This window comes from Anguilla rostrata, chromosome 17 (genome assembly GCF_018555375.3).
Source record: "Anguilla rostrata isolate EN2019 chromosome 17, ASM1855537v3, whole genome shotgun sequence".
Classification (NCBI taxonomy): Eukaryota; Metazoa; Chordata; class Actinopteri; order Anguilliformes; family Anguillidae; genus Anguilla; species Anguilla rostrata.
In genome coordinates this window covers 7,784,821-7,807,495 of record NC_057949.1, presented here as the reverse complement: position 1 = coordinate 7,807,495, position 22,675 = coordinate 7,784,821, and the positions used below count along the sequence as shown (strand labels likewise).

The window sequence follows — 22,675 nt, the reverse complement described above, 5'->3', positions numbered from 1 at the left end:
ACACAAGTCGGCACATGGGGAGACATTAGACAAAGAAAAACACCTATTGTGGCTGCATATTCTTGTGGGGTAAAAAGTAGGCTATTGACTTCGTATTTCGACTGTATTGTTACCATTGAGTTGCATTGAAATGGTTGGCTGAAACACCTATACTGGAGCCGACTGAGCAATGTCCCTCAACAAGACCAGGAAGTGAGCTTCAAAAACGCACTTGGTTTTGGCCACTTTTTTGGGACTTGAATGGAATTGACTCATTGTGCCTCTGTATCCACTCTCTGACTAGGTTGTAAATCACCGGAAACTGTGATGTCAAGGCAGGGTTGTGTCTATTGAACCGAGCGTGGCCTCTGTAAATATGCAGTCGTATAAATAGCTGTGTAAATTGCACTGGATGAGCACGTCAGGGAAGCAAATATTAATAATTAATCTTTTTTTTAAATAGCCAGCCATTGATCATTATTCAGCCACTGTGTCAGGGGGAATTAATGCTGGTTACATTTGGCATGTTATCCGTTTATGTTGTCAGGAGTTAGTTGAAGGTCATTTGTCTTAATCATGGGAAAAATCTCACCCAGTGTGTGATTTTGAATTCAAGCCTAAAAAAATTATGTTATGTTTCTGTGGAGAACTTCTGTAGAACCTGAATAAATAGCAAAATTGTATCTGCCTGCTGATTGAAAGTTTATCTTGATGCTAATTGGTTGTTTTTTTTCTTCTTATCCTCCCATAAAAATGAATGTGCTGCCCTTTCATTGGGTAATGCTCAGTGTGTGTGTTGGGGGGCAGGGGGGGGGGGGGTTGTCCAAAAAACATCTTCCCTTTTCCCCACTTTTGTGTTGTCTAGATAGCACAAGTCCTTGACATTAACTGGATGAGTTCATGCCTTAAAAACAAGCCTGTTCCCTGAGTCTAACTATACACCCAGTCCACGTCAGACAGCAAAAGTACATTCATCTATAAATAACTGGGGCTGTTGTAGAGTACTGTCGGGGGGATGGGGGGGAGGGGGCTGGGTTTAGCAGTTTGCTGAGCTTCATTAAGGCAACTCCCCTTGCTTTCAGTTTTGATGGGAAATGTCAAGTCCAAAGCCAAAGACACGAGAATGCAAATGTGTGGTAAAAGCCTTTGAATTTTGAATTTTGCACAAGGGATTTTGGTTTCTGGTTTACGAGAAACGCGTCTGGCCTGTTAAGACAGTAACGCACAGGCGTTTGAATTTTGGAAAATGTGGACTAAGGATTTTTCCCTCAGACCCAGCGAAACATTGTGGTTGAGTGCGAGGTTTGTGTAGGTCTATATAACATTTTGTCTAATTTACGTTTAGATAAGCAAATTGTCCATTATGTCAAGGGGAGAACCAGGCGAGACGGAAGGTATCCGGAAGCGGGGTGGCGCACGCTTTACGGCTGCTGGTCCATCAGCGGTGGCAGTTTGTTACACCCTGGACCACACCCCAGCTTCAGCTCTCTGAATGTGTGACATCACCACCGCTCCCCTGGGATTAGAATCGGGGCGTGGCTGTTGTGGAGGGGCTAAATCCAAATCCCAGCGTTATTCTCTTGGACTTTCAGCAAGCGTCCGGTCAACTTATCTTCCGTTCAGCTTCGGTTCCTCGCTGGTATGCCGCTGACGTCAGCAGATCCTGCCAGGTCATTCAGCCCCTGTGCTAAGTAGGGTCACTGGCCATTTACAAGGCCAATCCTGTGGCACAAGCTCACACTCACAGGCAGTTAAACACGTTTACACAGCACAGTCACAACCACACAACCTCAAAGACTGTCGACGTGAAATGTTTTTTATTATTATTTATTGGTTTGGGGTAAAATTGTTTTGGTTGCAGGAGCCTGTTAAAAATTATATTGAAAAAAAAAAAATATATATATATAGTGAATAATATTTTTAAAGGGTTCAGATGTCTATGATTGGGCTACTGTTTTGTGCATAACTTCTTCACTTACAGCAATGTACAGCATCGTTGAAACACAGAAAATGTTGCCTCTCTGGAACTTGTATGTTAGCTTACTGGCTGATGCGAATAGAACCCAAATATTATTCTGCATTCCGACTCCAGAATAGACCAAAAATGATCAACTGACTACAAAATGACTGTTTTGCATTGACCATGTCAGTCTCCAGGCTTGAACCTAGATGTTGCTTTGGTCTGTAACATCCCTTGGGAGTTCAGCAGTATGTATGAATGCACTGGTCCTCTGCTAAAGGAAGAGGCTTGGAATTGTTTTGGGATCATACAAACACTACACTTAAATTCTTAAATCTGTAAGTGCATCAGATTTTAAAACCAATTGGTCTGGAAAAATATGAATGTATTTAATTGTCTAAAAATGTGTATGTAGCAGACCATCTTAACTACTGTGCGAGAAATTCATTTGCACCTTTTGGGATGTACGGAGTGCCTTTTTATTTTACAGGTCCTCGTTTTCTTTCTGATTTCACGCCTCAAGTTTAAATTTAGTATTAAACATGCCACTGAAATTCCAGGAGAATGTTTGGAGCAGCATTAGCTTTACATAAGATTTTTCATCTGCAATTTCATATGCATGGAACCGTTGAGCATGGATTTCTGGGACTGTCACAGTGTAGGCTATAGTATGTGGGCTATATTAACATTTAGAAAATTGAAAGTCAGTACAAAATGCCCCTATTATCTTTGTGTTGTAATGTGCTCTGATGTATAATATTTATATAGTCAGTGCTATATCATGTGTGCAGGAAGTAGTGAAGGAAATATATGATTATATCTATGGCTCAGCTATTGCAGCCTTAGATTTAGTTAGCAGATGCGTGGATTACCATGGAATAGCTCCCTCTGCCGGGACCCTCCCTGTTAACAGAGGAAGTGGCGCTTCCCTCCTGAATTGGAATTGTGGGTGTGGCACCGGTTGCGTCTCTGCTTGTGCGCTGTTAAATCGATCCCTGTGAGGAAGGCGTTCCTCCCCGTGTGAAGGCCAGGAACGCACTCCAAAACTTGGAGGGCGGATGTCCCTTCCTCGCCCAAGCTCAGCTTTAAGGAACAGTTTGTGGGGCCTGCACAGGTCCACTGCCTAAGTCTTACATTAGGCATTTATCGAGGTGGGGGGAGGAGGGAGCCATTAGAGCCAAAATAGCAGGGAACCGCGTTGGGTTACAGCTGCGCTCTGTTGTCTTGCGAGCGTACGCGGCCAGTCGGGATTTAGCGGAGCCCACCTGCGGGGTCTCTGGGAGGCTTACGGTGTGACCTTGAGGCACACGTCCAGTGCTGCGTCGACGCTGTGGCGTCGGGCTTTGGCAAGGAACAGTGGAGGGGTGGATTTGTTCCGGTTGAGAGAGAGCACTCCAGCCTGGTGTTTTTTGAGCAATATCTTGAAGGCATTTGCAATAGAACGTGGAGACTGGAGGGAGGATATATGCTTAAAAATAGGTGGGCTCTGTTGAAACTGCCTCGTGGTAGATTTCGGCTGAACTGACACACCTGCGTTGTTTTTCTTTCTGTGGAGCCACTGAGGTACTCCTGTGCGACTGGTGCCACAGTGTGATTGTGTTTAATGCCTGTGCAGACAGGTGTTCTTGTGTAACCGCAGCACGCGCGTGTGTGTGGGTGTGCGTGCGTGCATGTGTGTGTGTGTGTGTGTGTGCGTGCGCCTTTGTGTGTCTGCATTGATATGTGTGTCAGAGCAGTGCCTGGGTCTGGTGCAAGCAGCATTGCCCCCCCACCAACAAGCCCCCCCTCCCCACAGTCCCCTTTGCGGTCGCGGGAGTTGCGTCGCCTGATTGGCCATCGCCGTTTGCATGAACGAGCCTCCCCTCCCCTGCGCCCGGCTCTATTTATAGCCAGGCCCCGCCCCTCCCCCTGCTGCTCCAGTTCTATTTCCAGCCTCCCCGGCTCGTCGCACAGCCCAGTCTGTTTGTAAACTCCCGGCTCTCTCCTACTCCCTCTGCCCTCCCCCCCACAGCCCCTGCGGGAGGGGTGAGGGGTCTTTCAGACGAAAACAAAACCAAAAAAATAACTAAACAAAACAAAAAACAAAACAACAAAGGAGACAAAGCAACAAATCGAAAAGAGGAAAGAACGTAGTCGGCAGCGGCGGCAGCAGCGGCGTCATCGGCGGCTGTGTTTCTGGAGCTCCTGCTGCTTTTCGTCGCGGTGGAGACGACCGCGGTCTGGCTCGTCGAAGCGGCAGCTTCCCCTTTAATCGCGACCGAGGCTGTTTGTGTTTGTTAAGAGAGGGTAGTGGAGGAGGTGGAAGAGGAGGAGGAGGAGGAGGAGAGAGGTGTGTACCGCTATCACTGACCAGCCTGCTTCCAGAGCTGTTCTCTCTCTCTCTCTCTTTCACTGTCTCTCTCTCACTGTTTCACCCTCTCTCTCACTGTCTCTCTCACTCATTCGCGTTTCCTCCTCCACGCTCTCTCCATACTTCCCCTTGCTCGGGGACAGTCGGCCGCAGCGCCGCGCGTCTCGGACCTCGTATCTCCTCTTTGGCATCATCTCTGAAAGGACAAGGCTGCCTTTTGTTTTGTTTTTTCTTCCCTCCTTTTTCCCTTTTCTTTTTTTTATTTAAAAGAACGAGCCCACCTTCACAAGCGCCTGGCTGAAAAACCGGGGAAGAGAGAGAGAAAGAGAGCAAGGTCGGGAGAGGCTTAGCGATGACGAGCGCTCCGGGGAAAGCCGGGAGCGGGTGAAGCAGCGGCACTCGCCTGCTTTCGGACGCCGAGCGCCTGATGAGATTCCGCCGTCATCCCCGCCTCGACGCGGTTCTGTCGGATTTTCCTGGCGGGATTTCCGCCGTTCCTCGCCGGGCCACAAGCCTCTGAACGGCACTAACGGGGAGGACCTGAAGAAGGGAATACTGATCTCCGAATCTCCGCTGTAGGAATTCTTTCATCTTCCGCCCCGGTTCCGATACAAAGGCTCACCTCCGTCCCCGTCTGCTTTCGTTTGCCCCACGTCCACGCCAGTGGGGTCGGATGGAAGTTTAACTGGCCTCTTGGTACTTTTTTCGCCAGTTTCCATCCGTTACTCTTGTTTCAAGACCGTTGGAGAGAACTTCAGATTAGCTAGCCGCTGTTTAGTTTACTCCCTTGCCCACCCCACCCCCCCTCAAATGATCCTTTTATCAGCATAGGTAAACAAATACCAGCCGGTGGTCTGGAGTTTTTATTGACTTTCCAAAGAGTGTGCAGTGCTGTTTTTTTTATTTATTTTTACATTTTTTCCATTCTGTGTGCTTGTTTTCTTAGATATCTAGGAGGGTTTTTTTTTTTCCTTTAAAGCTGCGGTTGTTTATTGTCTGGTCGAGGGTCGCACGTGTTTTTCTTCGCTCGTGTCCTGGCACTCCATCGGACTGGCATGCTTTTGAGGCCCACCGTGCCGGGGCTTTGCGCGATGTTGCAGACGATTTACGAGACGGAATCCTGCTTCTCCTCGGACGCCGCGTCCAGCCGGGAGCAGCCCCTTGAGCTGCTGTCCAGGACCCGGGCTCCTGCTACCCCCAGCAGCGGTGAGTCTCGGAGGGGGTGGGCGGGTGGGCGGGGGGGCGGGGGGGGTTAGGCTGAGAGGGACAGGTGTGCATCCGGCTGAAAGCCGCGCGTACGGCTTCGCGGTCGTGTGAGCAGAACGCTGCCGGATTTGGCTGCTACGGCCTGAACCCTGGAGCTGGTGCGGATGAGGGCTGGGGGATTTGTTTGTGGGAAAAAAATGAAACCGCCTTACATTTATTTATTTTCTTGTCCGAACTATATTTCTTTATTCAGTGAAACTTTCAGAGCTTTGGGAGAGATGAGTTTTAAGTAAGTGCTTCAAGTTCTGGGGGCACAGTTGTATGGCAATGTGTGATCTCCCGCCTTTGTGTTGCAAGTTCAGCTTCTCAGCAGCTATTCTGCATAGAATCACCACAACACAATTTCTGTCTTATAGTAAAATGGTCTGTGCGGACGGGAGGGCGGGGGGGAGGATGGGGCGGTTTGACAGTTTTTCAGTCGTGTTAACCCGTGTTAACTTCTCGTTTGGTCAGACGATGTTCTGTGTATCGTCCATAGCCGAAAGGGGAAGGCTCCTTGGTCCGCTGGGCTGCTTGTGTAGCCGCTGGTGTCCGTGCTCTGTTAGCGTGCTCGAGAGCCGAGTTTAGGGTTTTTGTACCGGGATTATGTAAACATTAGCCGGTTACAAAACGCCAGCAACCTTGAAAGGTGCCCTTTGTTGCCTTTCGAAACTTAGAAGGCGGCGACCTCTTAACCTGAACAAATACGGAGTTTATTAAAGACAGCCTGATGTTGAGGGAAGGAATGTGTGAAGCCTTATAAGGCCTTATAAGAAGAGGAAGTACAGCTTCACGGACTTGACGGGTCACCACAGAAGGGCTTTGTTCGCTAGACCTTTCATCCCCACGTGTTTGGACCAAAGCACATACTGCTGAGCAGCAAATTATGAGTTCTGTACTGTTGGCCTCTTCGTTAATGAAGTTATGAGGGGAACTTTGCTAATTGATGGGGACAGAATCCCGGAAACCCATCTTGAATCAGAGGAACTTGCACGAGTTGGCGTTCGTCAGAGAGGTGTTGAAGTTTTGTTTACATTTTTTCGGCTTCTGTCTATCAGTCCATCGATGTATGTCTGTTAGTCTTTAGATTTTAGTAAATTTTTTTACGAGGTGTGTTTTTTAGCGCCCAGAGCCGTACGGGAACGCGGATCACCGTGTGCCTGTCTCAGAGCCGGGGATTGACGGTTGCTTCGAGCGCCGGATCACTGTCACGGTGACGCGGCGCTTGGTTTACACAAACGTAATGGCAAAAAAAGAACAAAACAAACACCGGTTTGGCGTGGACCGCTTTGACTAATTGAACCTTGATTACGCAACGGGAAAGAGTTCCGGCAGAGCGGCCGAATCGTTTCGGATTAGTGGGATTATGGATTTGCAAGTGAGTGGATGACCGTGTGACCTCACGGCAGTTATTATTCACATCCCTCTCTCTGGCTGTGCGTACTCCGTGGCAGCCTGAGAAATCCTGGAACTGTTGACACCAGCCATGTCGTAGTAGAGCTCGACTGAGCCACAGAACTGCACTCTGGGTGGTCATGTCAGAGGTCAGGCGTTGAAACGTAACTGTAAAGATTTACAAGGTATTGTGGATGGTTAACGTTCGTGTAAGTCAAAGGTACAACATTTCAGTAATAATCCTTTGAGTACGAGAGCCAGAACAGAAATGAGGGGTGAGAGGGTGGGGCAAACGGGAGACAAAGACGAGAAATTATGCATTTCTACTCACAAAGAGGCGCAGAATTTTCTCCCAAAACATAATGGCTAGTCCTTTATACATACACAGTTATGCATTTTGAATGAAAGATCACCCACACCCAGTCCTACTTCTGTCTAATAAAACTTCCTCTACAATTTATAAATAATAGTATGCAGATAACTGGTGTCTTCTTTGCAGATGCCAAAGACATGTATTCTGTACAGGCAGTGGATCCGCTTTTTGTGTCGAAACGTCATTTTTTTGTCTTTGGAAACGTTGGGTTGTGTTTTGTGTGAAAAGAAGATAATCTTTCTCGCTCCTGTTCCTCCACTCCAACTGAGAAGCAGAGTGTGAGCAGCAAGCTCGGGGGCGGTGGGGGGGGGGGCACAGTCAGGATAGCGCATGAATTATTCAGGGATCCCAGTGTTTACTGCACAGTGGAGGGGTGCTTCATGCTTCAGAATAGGAGGAGTAGCAGTCCAATAATAGCGCTTCCAACAGGAGGAGGGTGGGGGGGGGGGCAGTGGGCAGGGTCTGACACCCCCCAAATGCTCCTAAAAACAGGCCAGGCCATGCCCACTAGACAGTGTGTGACATTGTGCATCAAGGAGATTCTAAACCCAGTCTGAAAAAAAGGGTTTCAGGGCAGATTAAAGTGAATGCACTTTTAATGGGCCACGTGTGCATGTATGTAACATGCCTTTACACTTACAGTTTCTCGCACTGCCGTCCTCTTTAAGATTGAATCTGTGTATCGTGAATCCGTGCATGAATATTCTACCTGCTTAGGATTTCTCAGAACACGCACTGTAAATGTCCCGCGTCACACTGAACGGAGTAGGTTTTGGCAGTCTGCTGACATTGGTGAAGATTCTGGTAACTAGCAGAGTTGGCCCCAGTTGGTGTGATATATTGGCATTTCTTTTTTGGAGCACAGCTTGTGAAATGACACTGAGAATCTGCGCCGGGCCGTTGTGCAGAGAACGCCTCCGTGCCGAGCCCCTGATTAATTTGGGTCCTTGGCATTTCAGCACACCCACTGCCGCGTGGTTTTTCGCCAGGTCGCGCGGGGCCGCCACGGGGAGAAGCTCTCGGCTGTCCCGGAAGCTTCGCCGCGGCTCGCGTCTGCTGTCGCCGGGCGCGGTTCTCCGTCTCCGCGCCACCGCTGAGCGGTCGGACGTTCCGAGCCTTGAACGCCGACCCCGCGGCATCGATTCGCCGGGGTCGTGCCAAATGATCCGGAGTGACGTCAGACGAGAGCCGGCCTGTACTGGGACGAGGTCGACGGCGTCCGCGTACGGAGCGTAGCGAGAGCACTGCTGGCAGGACCACGTCGTTTCAGCTGTATAACAGCGTATGTCCTCGTTTTTCCTAACAGGGTTTTTAAACAACTTCTTTGTGGGGATGGAAATGATGTATGAATAAGGGATGGTAGTGTAGTGTAGCGGTCAGAGAACTGGGGTTGTAACCTGAAGGTTTGATTCTCAGGTAGGCCCCATTGTACCCTTGAGCAAGGTGCTTAACCTGTATGTTTTCAGCAGATCTCCTTTTTCCAAGGAGCACATATGCTCCTAACTTATCACGTGCTACCTAACCTCTGCTAATTGGGATGTAGACTAATGCATCCCAATTTGTAGATATGCTCCTAAATGATTTGTTCCTGTTAACACACATCCTTCTTAAATTGGAGCACTGTAGAGCCCTGAAAATGTATTAATGGACTTTATATAATAAATGTATTATAAACTGCTTAAGTTGCTCTGGATAAGAGTGTCTGTTAAATGCCTCAATATGAATGCAAATGCCTATTGTACATCTATGAAAACAATATAAAAGCCTTATGCATTTAGGCCGGTGACATTCTCTTCCTAAAACGATGAATAAGGTCTGTTGTACATCTGTGAAAAACAATATAATTAGCCTACTGAGTGTTCTGTCAGTTTTTGATGCATTTTGAATAATAGACGTGCGTTTTTATTGAAAGCGCCCAGAGTACGTCTCTATTGTGGCGTATTTGGTACCCAGACTGCCAGTTGAATAGCTCTGATATGCGGGGTTCTTCCCTGTAGTGCCTGAGTGTGAGTGAAGACGTGGTCTCATCAAAGCCAAAAATATGATCCATAGAAACTGGCGTTGACTAATCGCTCAAATGACGGGATTTGGTCTCAGGCCTGGAGTGTGGGCCGTTTATCTGGCCCTCGAACCAGCCGGTGGCTGGAGGACGAATAGCGCTGCTGCTAACGATACAGTAGCCCTGTGGAACATTCACTGGAGCCCTTCTGGTTTGGGCTGACGAACATCGCTGACCTTACAAATAGCTGAGCAGAACGTTATTAAACTTTCACGCCAATTTGATGTAAGTACAGATAAGAAGCATCTCCCCGTTTCATTTTAAAAATGGGCACATAAACATATCGACCGCTGCGTTACGTTGAAGTTGGGGTAGAAGGGTAGAAGTTGATTTGCTTTTAGCCAAGGCAAAAGGAAATGGGTTTTGTCCCACGCATACACCTCTGTCTGAAAGCACCATGACTCTACAGGGCCGTGTGAGCCCGAAGGCTCCATGCAAGGGGTGTGCACCTGGTCTAAATATTTTCTTTAATATTTCAGGTATTTTTTGTTGCTGTTATTATAAATATGAGCAAAATGATGAGGCGGTGTTGGACCCAGTGGCCTGCTCTGGTCTTCGTGATGTTCTTATGCTCTTATGTTTGGGCTGGTTTTCTCGGGCATTGATTCAGCTGCGCCGACGTTAGCTGTTGCGTAGCAGCTCGCGCCCGTCCTCTAATCTGGGCAGTCTGCGCGCGCACGAAGCTGGATCCCCCAATCTGGCAACCGCGCTGGGAGGTGGTCCCCACTGCACCGCTGGAAGCCCGCACTGTAATTTCCCCTCGCTTTATCGCCGCCAAATATTTTGCTAACTGCAGGTGCTGTCGGAGCCTAGCGGTGACTCCGCCGCGTTAGCCAGAGTGCAGAGGCTACAGCCCCGCCGTGGAGTGAGAAGCGGCGCTGAAACAGATGGCTGGAGTGACCGGCCTGTGGCGAGGTCGGGGGTGGGGTGGTTATGGGCGACGGCGGCAGCAGGTGGAGGATTTTGGGAGAGGACGGCGCCGTTACTCACTGGAGCCCTGAGCTGGAACGGGCCAAGTGGCACGAGGGTGCGGGAACATTTGCGGTTTTATTTTTAAGAGGCTGCTAAAACAAGTCGCTCTTTTTATAGCCTTCACTCCGACTCGACGCCCCCCCGCCACCGCCACCCGCCCTCGGCTGAGCCACGCTATTTTTGTTGTTGGCGCAACAACAAGCATGACATACCCCTCCTGTTTACCACCCCCCCACCCGATGTCCTGTCCCCTAAACTGTGCTTCACCTCCCGTCCCGTGGGTCGTGAACGGGGGGAGGGGGGCGAGGGAGAGACGGGGGGTATTTATAGCCTCTTTAGAAACTTTAAACCTCTACCTCTCACCCAGAGCACTCCAAGGTGAGCGAATTTGTACCCTTTTCTACCCACAATCCCACCTGCCTGGAGAGGACGGGCAAAGAGGCATTCATGCCGCACGCACCTCGGAACATCTCAACAAGGCTTGTTCGACTTTCACTCTGCCACGGGGCCTTCACGGTCTACTGCAGAACTGTCCTCACAACACAGTTACTGTAACCTGGAATACCAAACGTGGGGAATTGGCAGAGATTCCTCTGCTCTGTGTAAGCGTGCGGATTGATTCGATGGCACCAAAGAGGACCTTGGTGGAGGACCTTGGTGGAGGACATGGCTTTGTGGGGGGTTAACCTGAGCCCTGGGTGACGCTTGTGTAGTTTGATACACCTTCCACATGACCCATCAGTATCCCTGCAGTGGCCTAAGCTAGATATCGCTGGTGCCAGTTTGTCACTCTCTCGTACGCTGATCCACTACCTCATTCATGAGGCCTGCGCATGCTGTTTTGAGTGTTCAGGGGTTCTGCATTTGTTCAGAATGAGCTTTAATAGAAAGCCAAGGAAACGATAACGGAAGGCCTAAGGTAAACGTGGTGTAACCATGCCCTGATGAGCTCTGCCCAGAACAAGGCTCGGGCGCTTTATTTTATTTCTGGAACACCTGAGGTTCTGGTGCTCATGCCTGGTTGCGGGGAAGAAAGTGAGTCATCTGTGCCGAGGCGGCTGCAGGAATGACGTTTCTCCAGCGGTGGGGTGATGGCGTCAGCCGCCTGGTGCGGAGTGATTCAGAGCCCCTCGGGTCACTGTCCGTCTCTGTGACCATTTCCAGCCGTCAGTCAAACCTGTACCGGAGGACAGAGGAGCCTGACTCATTTCTGTACATCTCCTTGCACCCGGCTTCAGGGGAGGAACAGCTTGGCTTTAGCAGGTGCTGGGACATCTAGCAAAGGCAACGCTGCAGATACCGACATTTATAGAATGCAATATGCAGCGCTGACGTTCTGCGCGTCTTCTTCACACGCTAATGCAAAGCATACTGGTGGAGTCGATGCGGTCAGCTATTATTAGGGATGTAAAATTAAATTGCGGTCGGTTAGAGTATGCTAAGAGCGCATTCTAACATTTCTTGGAAATGGTCTGTGGAGAATATAGGTACGGTGTGAGTGTTTATATACGCGGGGTTAGTTGTGTAATGTTTGTGCACAGCTTTCTCAGGTGGACAAGTGAAAAAACATCCACGGTGGTGGCCCCCAGAAGGAATATTATCACTGGGTTTGTCCTGTGACCTTTGACCTTGTGCACATTTTCCATTTTACTGTTTTTTTTGTATTTGCGTGCATACAGCTGCACTCCCATGCGTGTCGTTCCAGGTTTTACAAGAAGCTGTGCTGGCTTGCTGGGTGGAGCCCACCTGTACACAAATGCGCATGATGTAAAACCTGGAGCGGATCAGTCTGCTGCACATTAGCATTGCTATTTACATCCCTGCTCCTGCATTTGAGCTTGCATAAGGGCGTAAGGGTGGGGCCGCATCGAAAACGGGAGACCAAGAAAAGAAGTGCGTTTCCGGACAGGCGTCCCGAGAGGAGGAGGAATCTCCTGTACATCCATCCTGCCTGACGCCAGGAGGGCCGGGCAGACCCGCCGTCCCCTGGCACTCATTAGCCGGCGGGATCCTCAGCGGCGGGCCGGGCTGGGGAACTCCAGGCGTGCCCCGGATCCTCCGCTCGCCCGCTCTCTGAGCATTGATTAATTGGCTCGCGCTGAGGCTGTCGCCAGGCAGGACGGCATCTCGGCGACGGAGGCCTCAAGGCTCCCCCACATGGCATCAAAAACAGGCCAGTGGGATAAACCATGGCTGAGACCTGGCCTCCTTTACTCCTTGTGCTCTTTTTTGAAGAGTAGGCTTTTTTTTGGAACCTTTCTTCAACATTCCAAGTCAGTGTTCTAGAACTCCTTTGCTTTCAGTTACCAGTAGCGATTGTTACATCAGCATTGGAATGTTCAGTTAAGGACATATTTGCATATTTGTGGTCTTACACCACAAAAGGTTAAAGGGCAACCTTTACATGTGACCACACATGTAACGGCCTGTGTGGGTGTATATGCATGTAGAAATATGCCATGCATGTATGTGTTTGGCATTTTGGCCAGTGGAACATGGTGCATGGAGGAACACGACCTGCATGTGTGTGTTTGGCATTTTGGCCAGTATAACATGCCCAGGGTACGTGCTGCAGTTTGGAGCTTGCTTTAATGTTAGCCAGCAGCTGCTCGAAAGCCAAAAAGGTGTGATCGTGTATCCGTCCGAGCATATACCGTAGCTGTGCCCCCCCCCACCCCCCCACCGTAACCCAAACCAGGCGAGTACGCGCAGCAGCATCCATCAGACACTGTCCTCTGCAGCCCTCCGGTTTACAGCTCCGGATTTCTGTGCACCCCCTAAAAATGTTTAGGGGACAGATTGTCCCTGGGCGGTCCTCGCTGTTTGTGCTGGTCAGGGGGAGACCTCTGGGTTTTATTTTAGCCTGGGAGAATGTCCGACTTCATTAAAGCCTGCCGTTATTTTTATCTCTGACAAATAAAGTTATTTGAATCCCGAAAGGGCCCATGGGAGCGGGCTCGCGTCCTCAGGGCTCCTCTGGGGGGGCTGGGGGGTGGTTCTGTTGTTCTCAAAGTCCTCCAAATACCCTTCCCGGGTGCTCATATGCTTGGAACTGACAATGGCTAGTCTCATTAGCCAACACACCAAGTACTAATGGAATGGCATGGTACTAGAACTGAAGGTACTAATACAGCAATACAGCACTGGAGGCCGTGCAGTATCGTGAATACATTCGCAGCTACAGGGGAGTTGTTAGGCATGACGCGTGTCAGTATTCATTGTACCGCATGGCTTCGAGTGCCATAGCACTTTTATAAAACGGTTACAACATAAAGAAACTATTAACGACCCAGTATTATTTATTTCTGAATTTTATTTCATAAGTAACGGTTTGTGCGTGGAGTGATACTGTTTACAAACAGGCTGCTTGAATGGCTTTTGCTGTATTGGATTTATAATCACCGTAGAACGTAGTCTCAGCCAATCAGCATCCAGGATTGAAACAACCCATTTTATAACCTTTGTGACATTCAGATTAAAGGCATTTAGCAGAAGCTTTCATCAAGAGCGACTTCTCAAAGAGAGATTCTTTACACGCAGTCGATTTATATAACTGGATATTTACTGAAGAAACAGTACCTAGGGCTACAGCGATGGTGTCGCACCTGGGAATCACACCCACAGCCCGGAGGATGCAAACGCGCTTTCCTGAACACTGCGATACCCCGCTGCTCTGCATTAATTAATTCACTGAGTCAGATTTCTTTGCTGGATATGGTGTATTACAATTTGGCAATAGTATAAATTGACAAGATCAACATTTGGCTTAGCGTGATCATTCGTTCATTCTTGCTGCTTGTAATTCAGCAAACTGGAACAGCTGAGGTTTAATGAGAGTCTCATGAAAAAAACATTGCTTCACAAAGCTCGCCGTTCTTTAATCTTTCTCAAGATGAATGCATTCACTTTCGAGATTAAAGGTCTTATTTTTGACATGAACAAACGCGAGTTCATAAAAGGTGTGCGCAAAGTTATTTATAGAACATGTTCCCCTAGTTTATGCCTAGTTTAGTTTAGTCGTTTTTTCCAGCTACGTTTTTTTTGTTTGATCTGGGATGTATCCTGGAACCCCCCCCCCACCCCCCTTAAAAAATGGCTGCAAAATGAATTCCGCATCACGCAGAGAAGTTTACCCACTCGCGGAGAGAAAACAACGTTCCCCCCTCGTACGAGCGCCTGACGTCAATGGCCGAACATTTATAGAACACACAAACAGCGGCGGCCGCTCTGGCCGGGGCTCTCTGTTAATATTTTATCCTTGCCGTGTTTATGCTCTGCGTTTTTTGGGGGGGGGAATCTGCCTCCTGCGTTGGGACTGGTATGCAGGTTGATAAATGCGGGTTTGTCAAACTTTTTCCCCTTCCTCGGCCGCATGGGAGAGAAGGCCGGAGTTTTTATGCTCTTATGTTTCAGCAGCAGCGATGAAAACGGCCGAACTGGTCAGATTTTTTGCTCCTTTTTTTAGCCTTTATTTATTATTGAGATTACTGAGAAAGGAAAACACATGAACCTTTTCCCAACAGAACTGCCCCTGACTATAATAATAATTATAGTAAGCTTTTCATGCATTAGGTTTGGAGACTCCTAGCTTGTTAATAATAATAATAATAATAATAATAATAATAATAATAATAATATATTTTATTTATAGAGTGCCTTTCCAGAGCCCAAGGCTGCCTAACAAAGTTTAAAAAAAAAAACAAAAACGCAATGATAGTATGTTCTGACAGAAAAACAGATACATGGGACAGATGATGCAGCAGAGACTAGGTGGGTCTTTAAAAAAGACATTTAAAAAATGTCTGCAGTTTGATGTCCCGTCAAGGTTGATGAAATTGGTCGGTGAAACTGGCACATAGCCCGGCCAGACTCTCTGGAGGCAAAAGGCAAACTTTCAGGCTTCAAGTCTGGGAGCGAGTGAGTCTTCATGGGGAGCTCCTTATTGTTGTTCTCCATCCTCTTTGATCTCACCGTGTACCAACAAATTTTATTTATTTTCCTTCCTGCTTGCTACACTGAGCAGTGCGTGATGCAGTGCTGGATTCCACAGCTGGAATCTGCAGTTCTATAGTCCTGTGAATGATACGTGTGGAGGTGAACAATTTAAGGACAAATGGTTTCAGAAGTAGAGTGGTGGGGCGCAGTGTCTGTTTTTCCCACCCTCACTCTCATCCCCACCCCCCCCCCCACGCCATGCTCTTCTGGGGGCTTCCACTGACGAGCGGCTGCTTCTCCTTTTTCCCAGAGTGAGGATGTGCTCTGAGAGCTTCCAGGGCAGTAGGGAGGCCGGGGGACAGAAATCACAGGGCTATTTACGCCTCCTCCTCCGGGGCCGAGTCCAAACTGCAGAGCGCCCGCTCCAGCGCCCCTAAATACGGCCTGCCGCCCCGCGTCCCGCCATCATTTCATCCTGACCGACAGGACCTCTCCTCGCTCAGCGTGCACCATTTTCTCTCTCTCTCTCTCTCTCTGGCGCTCACTCTGTCACCCTCTCACTCTCTCCCCCTCCTTCTTTCCCTCTCTCTTTCTCTCCCTCTCTCTCCCTCCCTCCCTCTCTTTCTCTCTCTCCTTCTCTGTCTCTCCCTCTCCCTCTCTCTCCCTCCCTCCCTCCCTCCCTCCCCCTCTTTCTCTCTCTCCTTCACTGTCTCTGTCTCTCTCCCTCCCTCTCTCTCCCTCCGTGTGTGGCTAACGAGGCGAGAGAGCAGAGAACAGACTTGACGAGGCAGCCTCCTACCGCACGTCGCTGTGTTCTATTTTTGGAAAGCAATATTCATGCTTTTTTCTATCCCCCCCCCCACCCCCCCCCCCTCCCCTCCGCTGCTTTCTGAAGTGTAGCTGGTGTAGCGCTACTGAAGAAAATAACCATGACGTGATCCGAGCTTTCTGCAAAACAGACAAAAAAAAAAGAGACCTGTGGAGGTGAGAAAATGAAGAACTTGTGTTCAGAAGCGTATGCTTGGTGTTTTGGTTTCATTATGTGTCGAATATAGCCTGTATATTTTATAGAAAACGATGCGCAGGTGCGTGCGGAAGGAGGAGAAACATGGTGGGTGCTGTGGAGCGCAGGTGGGCAGGTGTCAGCCTCCGGGCTCCGCGCTTCTCGGTGTCGTCTCTTTCGTGAGGAGGCCGCTGTCAGGTTGTAACGGCGCTCGCTTAAGCTCCGTCTCGCGGAGCCGCGTTTAATCCGCCGTCTGCCGGCGCGGGAGGATCGATCACTAATTGGCGTCTCCTCCCGTCCCTCGGGCGCGTCTCGGACGCTTTCTCGTCTCGCACCGCCACCGTCTTGGAAGCTTTTCGCGCCGCGGCCGAACCTGGCGGACACGCGTACAGAGCTCTGTGTCTGCTGGCGTCTCAGCCCTGCAATCCATTCTTTCACATTACATTACTGTACATTACAGGCATTTAGGAGACAGTGTCCACAATGTCCACTAGCAAACTTGTCCAGGGTGACTTATTAGCACCTTGACGTAGCGTCCATTTATAAAGCTGGATTTATGCTGAAGCAATGTAGGTTAAGTCCCTTGCTCAGTGATAGAACAGCAGTGTTCCACCTGGGAATCAAACCTGCAACCTTTAGGTTACTAGCTCAGTCCCCTGACCATTATGCTACAGTGCTGCCCAATTCTTCTGCTATTGGGCCCTAACTATGCTAAAGTTCTTCCATCTGTTACTCAAACCAGACACTACACTGTCCGATCAGGACCACAAGCCGGACATGTACAGATGACTTGAAAACCAGATATTTCGGTTGAAAACCGGGCGTCTGGCAACGGCGACCCAATGCAAACTGCAGCCCACAGCGATGAACTTTCCTTTGCTGCCTTCAGGCACTTCATATCTTGAGAGTTTCTTTTTTTATTTACTGTAACCTTGAACTGAGACCCTTTCCTAATTTCCCATTCTTTCCGCTCCAGTCTGCCTCCTCACCACATGCCCCTCGGCCCGTCTCGTCCTCGGCCCGCTCCACACCCCTGCCAGATTCACCGCTCGTTTCCCCCTCCTGCGCCGTCCGTCAATGTGACGGGAGCCGTGCCCATGGGATTGTGGGAAATGTAGTCTGAGCGGTGTGTGGGCTTTAGGGCAGTGATCAGAAATGACAGGGAGGGTTGGTCCTCCACTCCCCACAGCAGTGGGGGGCTGGCTGGGCTACAGCTGGCTGCAGAAGGGCTGGCTGGAGGTGAGGACCTCCCGGGTAATGCTCACAAGCCTCTTAGCCAGTTCTCTCCCTGTCCTCTCCATTCAGTGATTAAACTAAACTGATGGCCTTTAATTCCCTTGTTTTTAATCGCCATCAAGCATGTTCCTTACCCACGGCCTCTCGCTAAGAGCCGGCTCACCGCCCAGTGTGTTTGTGCAATGCATGCTGGGTACATTGCTTGCATGCTCCGGTTGCTTTAGCTCGGGGGCGAACGTGTGTCTTTGCACACGGTGCCTTTTCTGCCTCTGTAGACTGCAGCAGGGCAGGGTGCATGAGCAGTGAAATGTTCTGTGTCGATTTGCCTCAACTGGGGTTTATGTTAGTCCATCTGGGGTCACATGACCTCAGTCAGATGTACTCTGATTTGACATTTTGCCTCATGTCTTTGACGGCGGTGATTCCCATGGCTTACCGCAGCTGAAAGAGCTGAAGCGCTGGTCTGTTCTCTGAGCGCTGGTCTGTTCTCTGAGCGCTGATCTGTTCTCTGAGCGCTGATCTGTTCTCTGAGCGCTGGTCTGTTCTCTGTTCTCGCGTGCGCGATGTGCACGTCCTCGTCAGACTAACCATGAGACTCAGATTCCTTCGCCCGATCAGCAGAGAGAACTTCTGTTTACTTATAAAGGAAGGTCTCTGTGTGGAAGAAGAGGGGAGGGGGGTTACGCATTGGGTGAGTCAGTGCAGCGGAACCCCCCTGTCACACATCCCAAAATAATAAACTCCTTTCCCCTCTCCAAAAACATTTGGCAAATTACGGATGTAGCTGCACTTCTGTTCCAGCTTCATGCCCCTCTATAACACACAGAGGCTTGTCCCACCCTCTCATTAGTGCTTACCTTCAACCAACCTTTATTTATTTTATTCTCCGAAGACCCTGGGTCGAACCTTCAGACCCAGGGTCGCGTGCTACCAATGTTCAGCGAGACTGTGGACATAATACACATAAACACTAGTTCATAACCAGTAGTGCCACCTCATATGAGCACTACTGGTTATGACAGAGTGTACGGAGCTTCCTCCACACTGTGGATTTCCTGTAGCCTTTCTCTCTGATCGAATAGAAGCTACCGGAAGCTACCAAGACTGGGAATAGCTACGTGATCTGATGCTTGGCTTAATGGCACAGAGTCTGACCCTTAGACCCCCCGGCCTTACTGCTGATAACCTCATTTCCATCACACAGACGTCACATTCTGTCACTGGCTGTGGTTTTAATCACTGCCAGGAGGAGAGAGAGAGAGAAAGAGAGGGAGGGAGGGAGGGAGAGAGAGGGACAGACAGAGAGAGAGCGAGATAAAGAAACAAACGGAGGGAGGGAGAGAATGAAAGAGAGAGTGAGAGAAAGAGAGAGAGGGAGAAAGAGAGGGAGGGAGGGAGAGAGAGTGAGAAGGAGCTATATTTAGTCTCTCTTTTCCAGCCGATTACAGTAATCTGTGTGCAGTAAGATATAATCTGATGAGTGAATTTGAGCGTGCCAGCCTTTCCCTAGACCTCCTCTCTGGTGTCTGTCTTCTTTCCCATCGATCAGCCCCAGCTCCTCCTGCTCCGCCCTCTTAGATCTGCAAAGCAAGGAATGCCCTCTCTCTCTCATTTTCTCTCTCTTACTCTGTCTTTCTTTCGCCCTCTTTTCCCTCTCTTCTGCTTATATAATGCCCGTATGCATTTTTGATGAGCAGGTTTTTTTTTTTTCTTTTTTCTGGGTCACGCCAGGTGGAAGATGCCGTGTGGCGTGTTGGTGGGACGCTTTGGAATTCCACCCTTCGTTCTGAGGCCAGCTTATACGACTGCGAAAGAGAACATGCTATCACAGTCACCGCCACGCTCCTCTTAACGGTTCTGGTCTTTATTTAAACCTGCGTTTCAGTTGTCCATGTTGCCTGTAATTGTTGATTTGTATACATATATATATTTTTTACGTCGGCAGAGGGCTTATTGATAATCCTGTATGACGTGCGGAGGTGAAAAAATAGGGATTTCTGAGAATTGGTTCAATCCTGAGTGAAGCATTGGGATTTTCTTGCGGTGTAATACACTGCAGCCCTAGTTTTTGTTTTTTTCCTTCTCGTGTTCCCTCAGCATTGTGCCGACAGTGCTGTCCACGTCTGAGAAGGTGGGATAAGGGTGGTGGAGCTCTCCGTCTCCAGAGCACGGCGAAGTTGGCGCCCGGTGTAGTGCGACTTGTCACGGTATCCTTAATTGGATTTCCGTGCCGTATTTGTTCTTTCTGGGCTTCCGTAAATACCCCTGGCCTCCGAGGTGCAGTGGCCCAATCCAGGACCAAGCGTCCACTAATCACTCAGACCCCTGGGGACTTTACCTCAAAGACCGGCCATGTCACCCCGACCCCCCTCCCCCACCCCACCCCCGCTCTAGCGGCTTTCCACAGCACTGATAGCATCACTGGTGCTTTGCGTCACTTTCGCTTAAATTAGAACACCCTCGCACTTTGGCGGTTAACCTATTTTTAAGTCATTGTCATGCAGGTCGATTGGCCACGTAGACATAATCAGCTGCACAAATCAGCTTTTGGACTGCTGCATCCATGGATGCACTTTATAGAAGTTCTGGAGTCAATCAATAACCGATATTTGTATGGCCATATCGGCCAATGCTGATGCTAATAACTAGGACCCTGTGTTCACATTTTCGCACAGATGCACACTGCAATCAGGTTTCCACGTTCATTGCAGTAGTAGATGGACAAAGACATCAACGTATGATGGAAAAATGTATAGTGTATTTTTATTCGAATTAAAGAATATTTCAACTTTGCATGTTTTATTATTAAACAGACACCACGAGATTACTCACGTCTCTGTATAGCTTTGCCTCTTTGTTTGACTGGTAAAAATAAAATAAATAAAATAATTTATGTGCAAACAGCTTCAAGCAGTCTTCTCCTCATTTCAATTGGTGCTTTTAGGAGAACGACACAAATTGCTAATTCCCAAAGAGTTACCCTCGGAAACCATCCCCAAATTAAAATAGGGACATTATAGGAGGAGTCTATCAAAAATCTTCAGAAAAATATCTTCAACGAGATAGTTGTTTGCAGGCTATAGTTAAATACATTTACTGGTATTTTTCTGCTTCCTGTTTCTATCTTGACAAAAGCCAAGCAACCTGTTTGCATGTTCTGACATCGCTAATCGTCGCACTGTGGACGTAGCTCACAAGGGCTCCAAATTTGGTGAGGTCCATTCAGGAATTGGTGCTAAGCTAATTTGGTGGCCTTGCCCCACAGACGCCCCTTTGACCAGCAAACCGGGGCTCCCTGACGTCAGCGTTTGAGACTCAGTGACCCACAAGATCACTGGGGGTTATATTTTGATACCGAGAAAGGAGAGCAATCTCATTATCTGTAAGCCAATGGCTTCCGCCCCCTGCAGTAAAACCACGGGATTATTACTTTCCCTGTACATTCTGCTCGCTGTACTAAAAGCTGAGGGGCGGGGGGGGGGGGGGTGGCTAGTGTCAGTCTGTCAGGTTTACCACATTGAAGCCCTCTCTAGCCGGCTGGCTTTATGGATGTTAGCTGTGTGAATCTATGATTTGCATTGTGGTTCTAGGTTAGCATCACTTTAAATTTGAAAGCATGCACTCACTGTTTTGTGAATGCTGTGTGCCAGGTCTGGCACAGCTGCTCACATAACTCGGGTGTACGTACACTTAGGCCAGGAGTGTCCCATCTTATCGGTAGAATCGGTGTTGGTGCAGGTTTTTGTTCTAGCTCAGCACCAAGACACCTGTTTCTACTTAACAAGGTCTTGATTGAAGATTGTGATTAGTTAATTAGCTGAATCAGGCATCTCAGTACTGGGCTAAAACAGAAACCTGCGCCCACACCGGCTCTGTTTGTATAAGATTGGACTCCTGACTCACTCTCTCTTGCATGGTAAACGCGCTGATTATGAGCATGTGCTTTATGATGGTGATGTAATAGACAAGGGTTCGAAAGGTGGAGGGAAGAGAGGAATTACCTCTCTAAGTAGAGCTGTCAGTAATGCCACTGAGTGTGAACCATATAAGCACATATGCTCCGGCTATAGACACCTGTAAAGATGGTGCCAGATGAGGACAATGGCGCTGATGGAAGGGGAATGCTTGTGAAAGAGAAGTACCAGCGCCATTATTTATTTCACGCACAAACCACCAGCGTATAGCGGAGATATGGGGCGCATATTCATCATTGGCATCCTGCGGGGAGTGCTGGGGCACATTTGGGGGTGGGGGGGCAATGGGGGTGTTCAGGGGAGGTGATTTAATGCACCGTTCTCTGATCAGTGGAAGCAGGGAGACTTTGCTGAAGTGATGATAATTACATTCAGCCTCGGATTGTTCCAGCCGCGCGTTACACACGCGTTTTCACACACACACACACACACACACACACACACAGCGCGCACACAACTCACATATACACGCACACACACACACACACAACACACATATACACACACGCACACACACACAACTCACATATACACACACACACACAATTCACATATACACACACACACACACAACACACATATACACACACAGACACAGACACAGACAGATCCTCTGCTGTCCCCTTTTTCCCGTAAATGAGAGAGGTTTTGAAACTGCCGTGTTTCAGTTGTGTGTTGACTCAGGCATTGAATGGTGCTGTAACACCACTGGGTACTATGGCAGTGTAGTATAATGGTTAGGGAACTGGACTTGAAACTTAGCGGTTGAAAATTCAGTTCCCCGGAGGGGCACAGCTGTTGTACCTTTGAGCAAGATACTTAACCTGAAATGCTTCTGCTTATACCCCGTGTGTAAATGGGAAATAATATTAAAGAGCCATAAGCTGTGTAAGGCTGTCTTCAGGAACAGGCATGTCTTTATTAGCATCAAGCCCGTTAGCACGTGTGAGGTGGGCGGGTGGCTGGTCGCGGTAGCGTAGCGTCAGAACGCTGTTGAGACGGCGGTGCAGTCCTGTGCTCCTTCATTGTTTGCTCCCCATCTCCTGCCATAGAGGGTGGAGGAGTTACTGAATGTTCAGCGCCCTGCTGTATCTCTCTCTGGGACATCAAATTATGTTTTGTTGCCGTGACCAGTAAAGTATTTCCAACGCAATTGTTTAATAAACTGGGAAATAAACCTCACCAGTGACAACT

General features: G+C 48.9%; 1 protein-coding gene across 7 annotated transcripts in view; it reads left to right on the top strand.

The window, feature by feature from the left end:
• The window catches only part of hdac5 (histone deacetylase 5), a 66,692-nt gene that overhangs the window by 14,220 nt on the left and 29,797 nt on the right, over window positions 1-22,675 (top strand). Inside the window, exon 1 of one of the 7 annotated variants that reach the window (XM_064314077.1) lies at window positions 3,872-5,495. The exons of 5 other annotated variants lie outside the window; for them this stretch is intronic. In XM_064314077.1, the coding sequence (XP_064170147.1) occupies window positions 5,345-5,495 (151 nt within the window). In that variant the 5' untranslated portion in view covers window positions 3,872-5,344. Of the gene's footprint in view, window positions 1-3,871; window positions 5,496-22,675 lie in introns of those variants that run through there. One more of the 7 variants, XM_064314078.1, reaches the window with a different exon arrangement.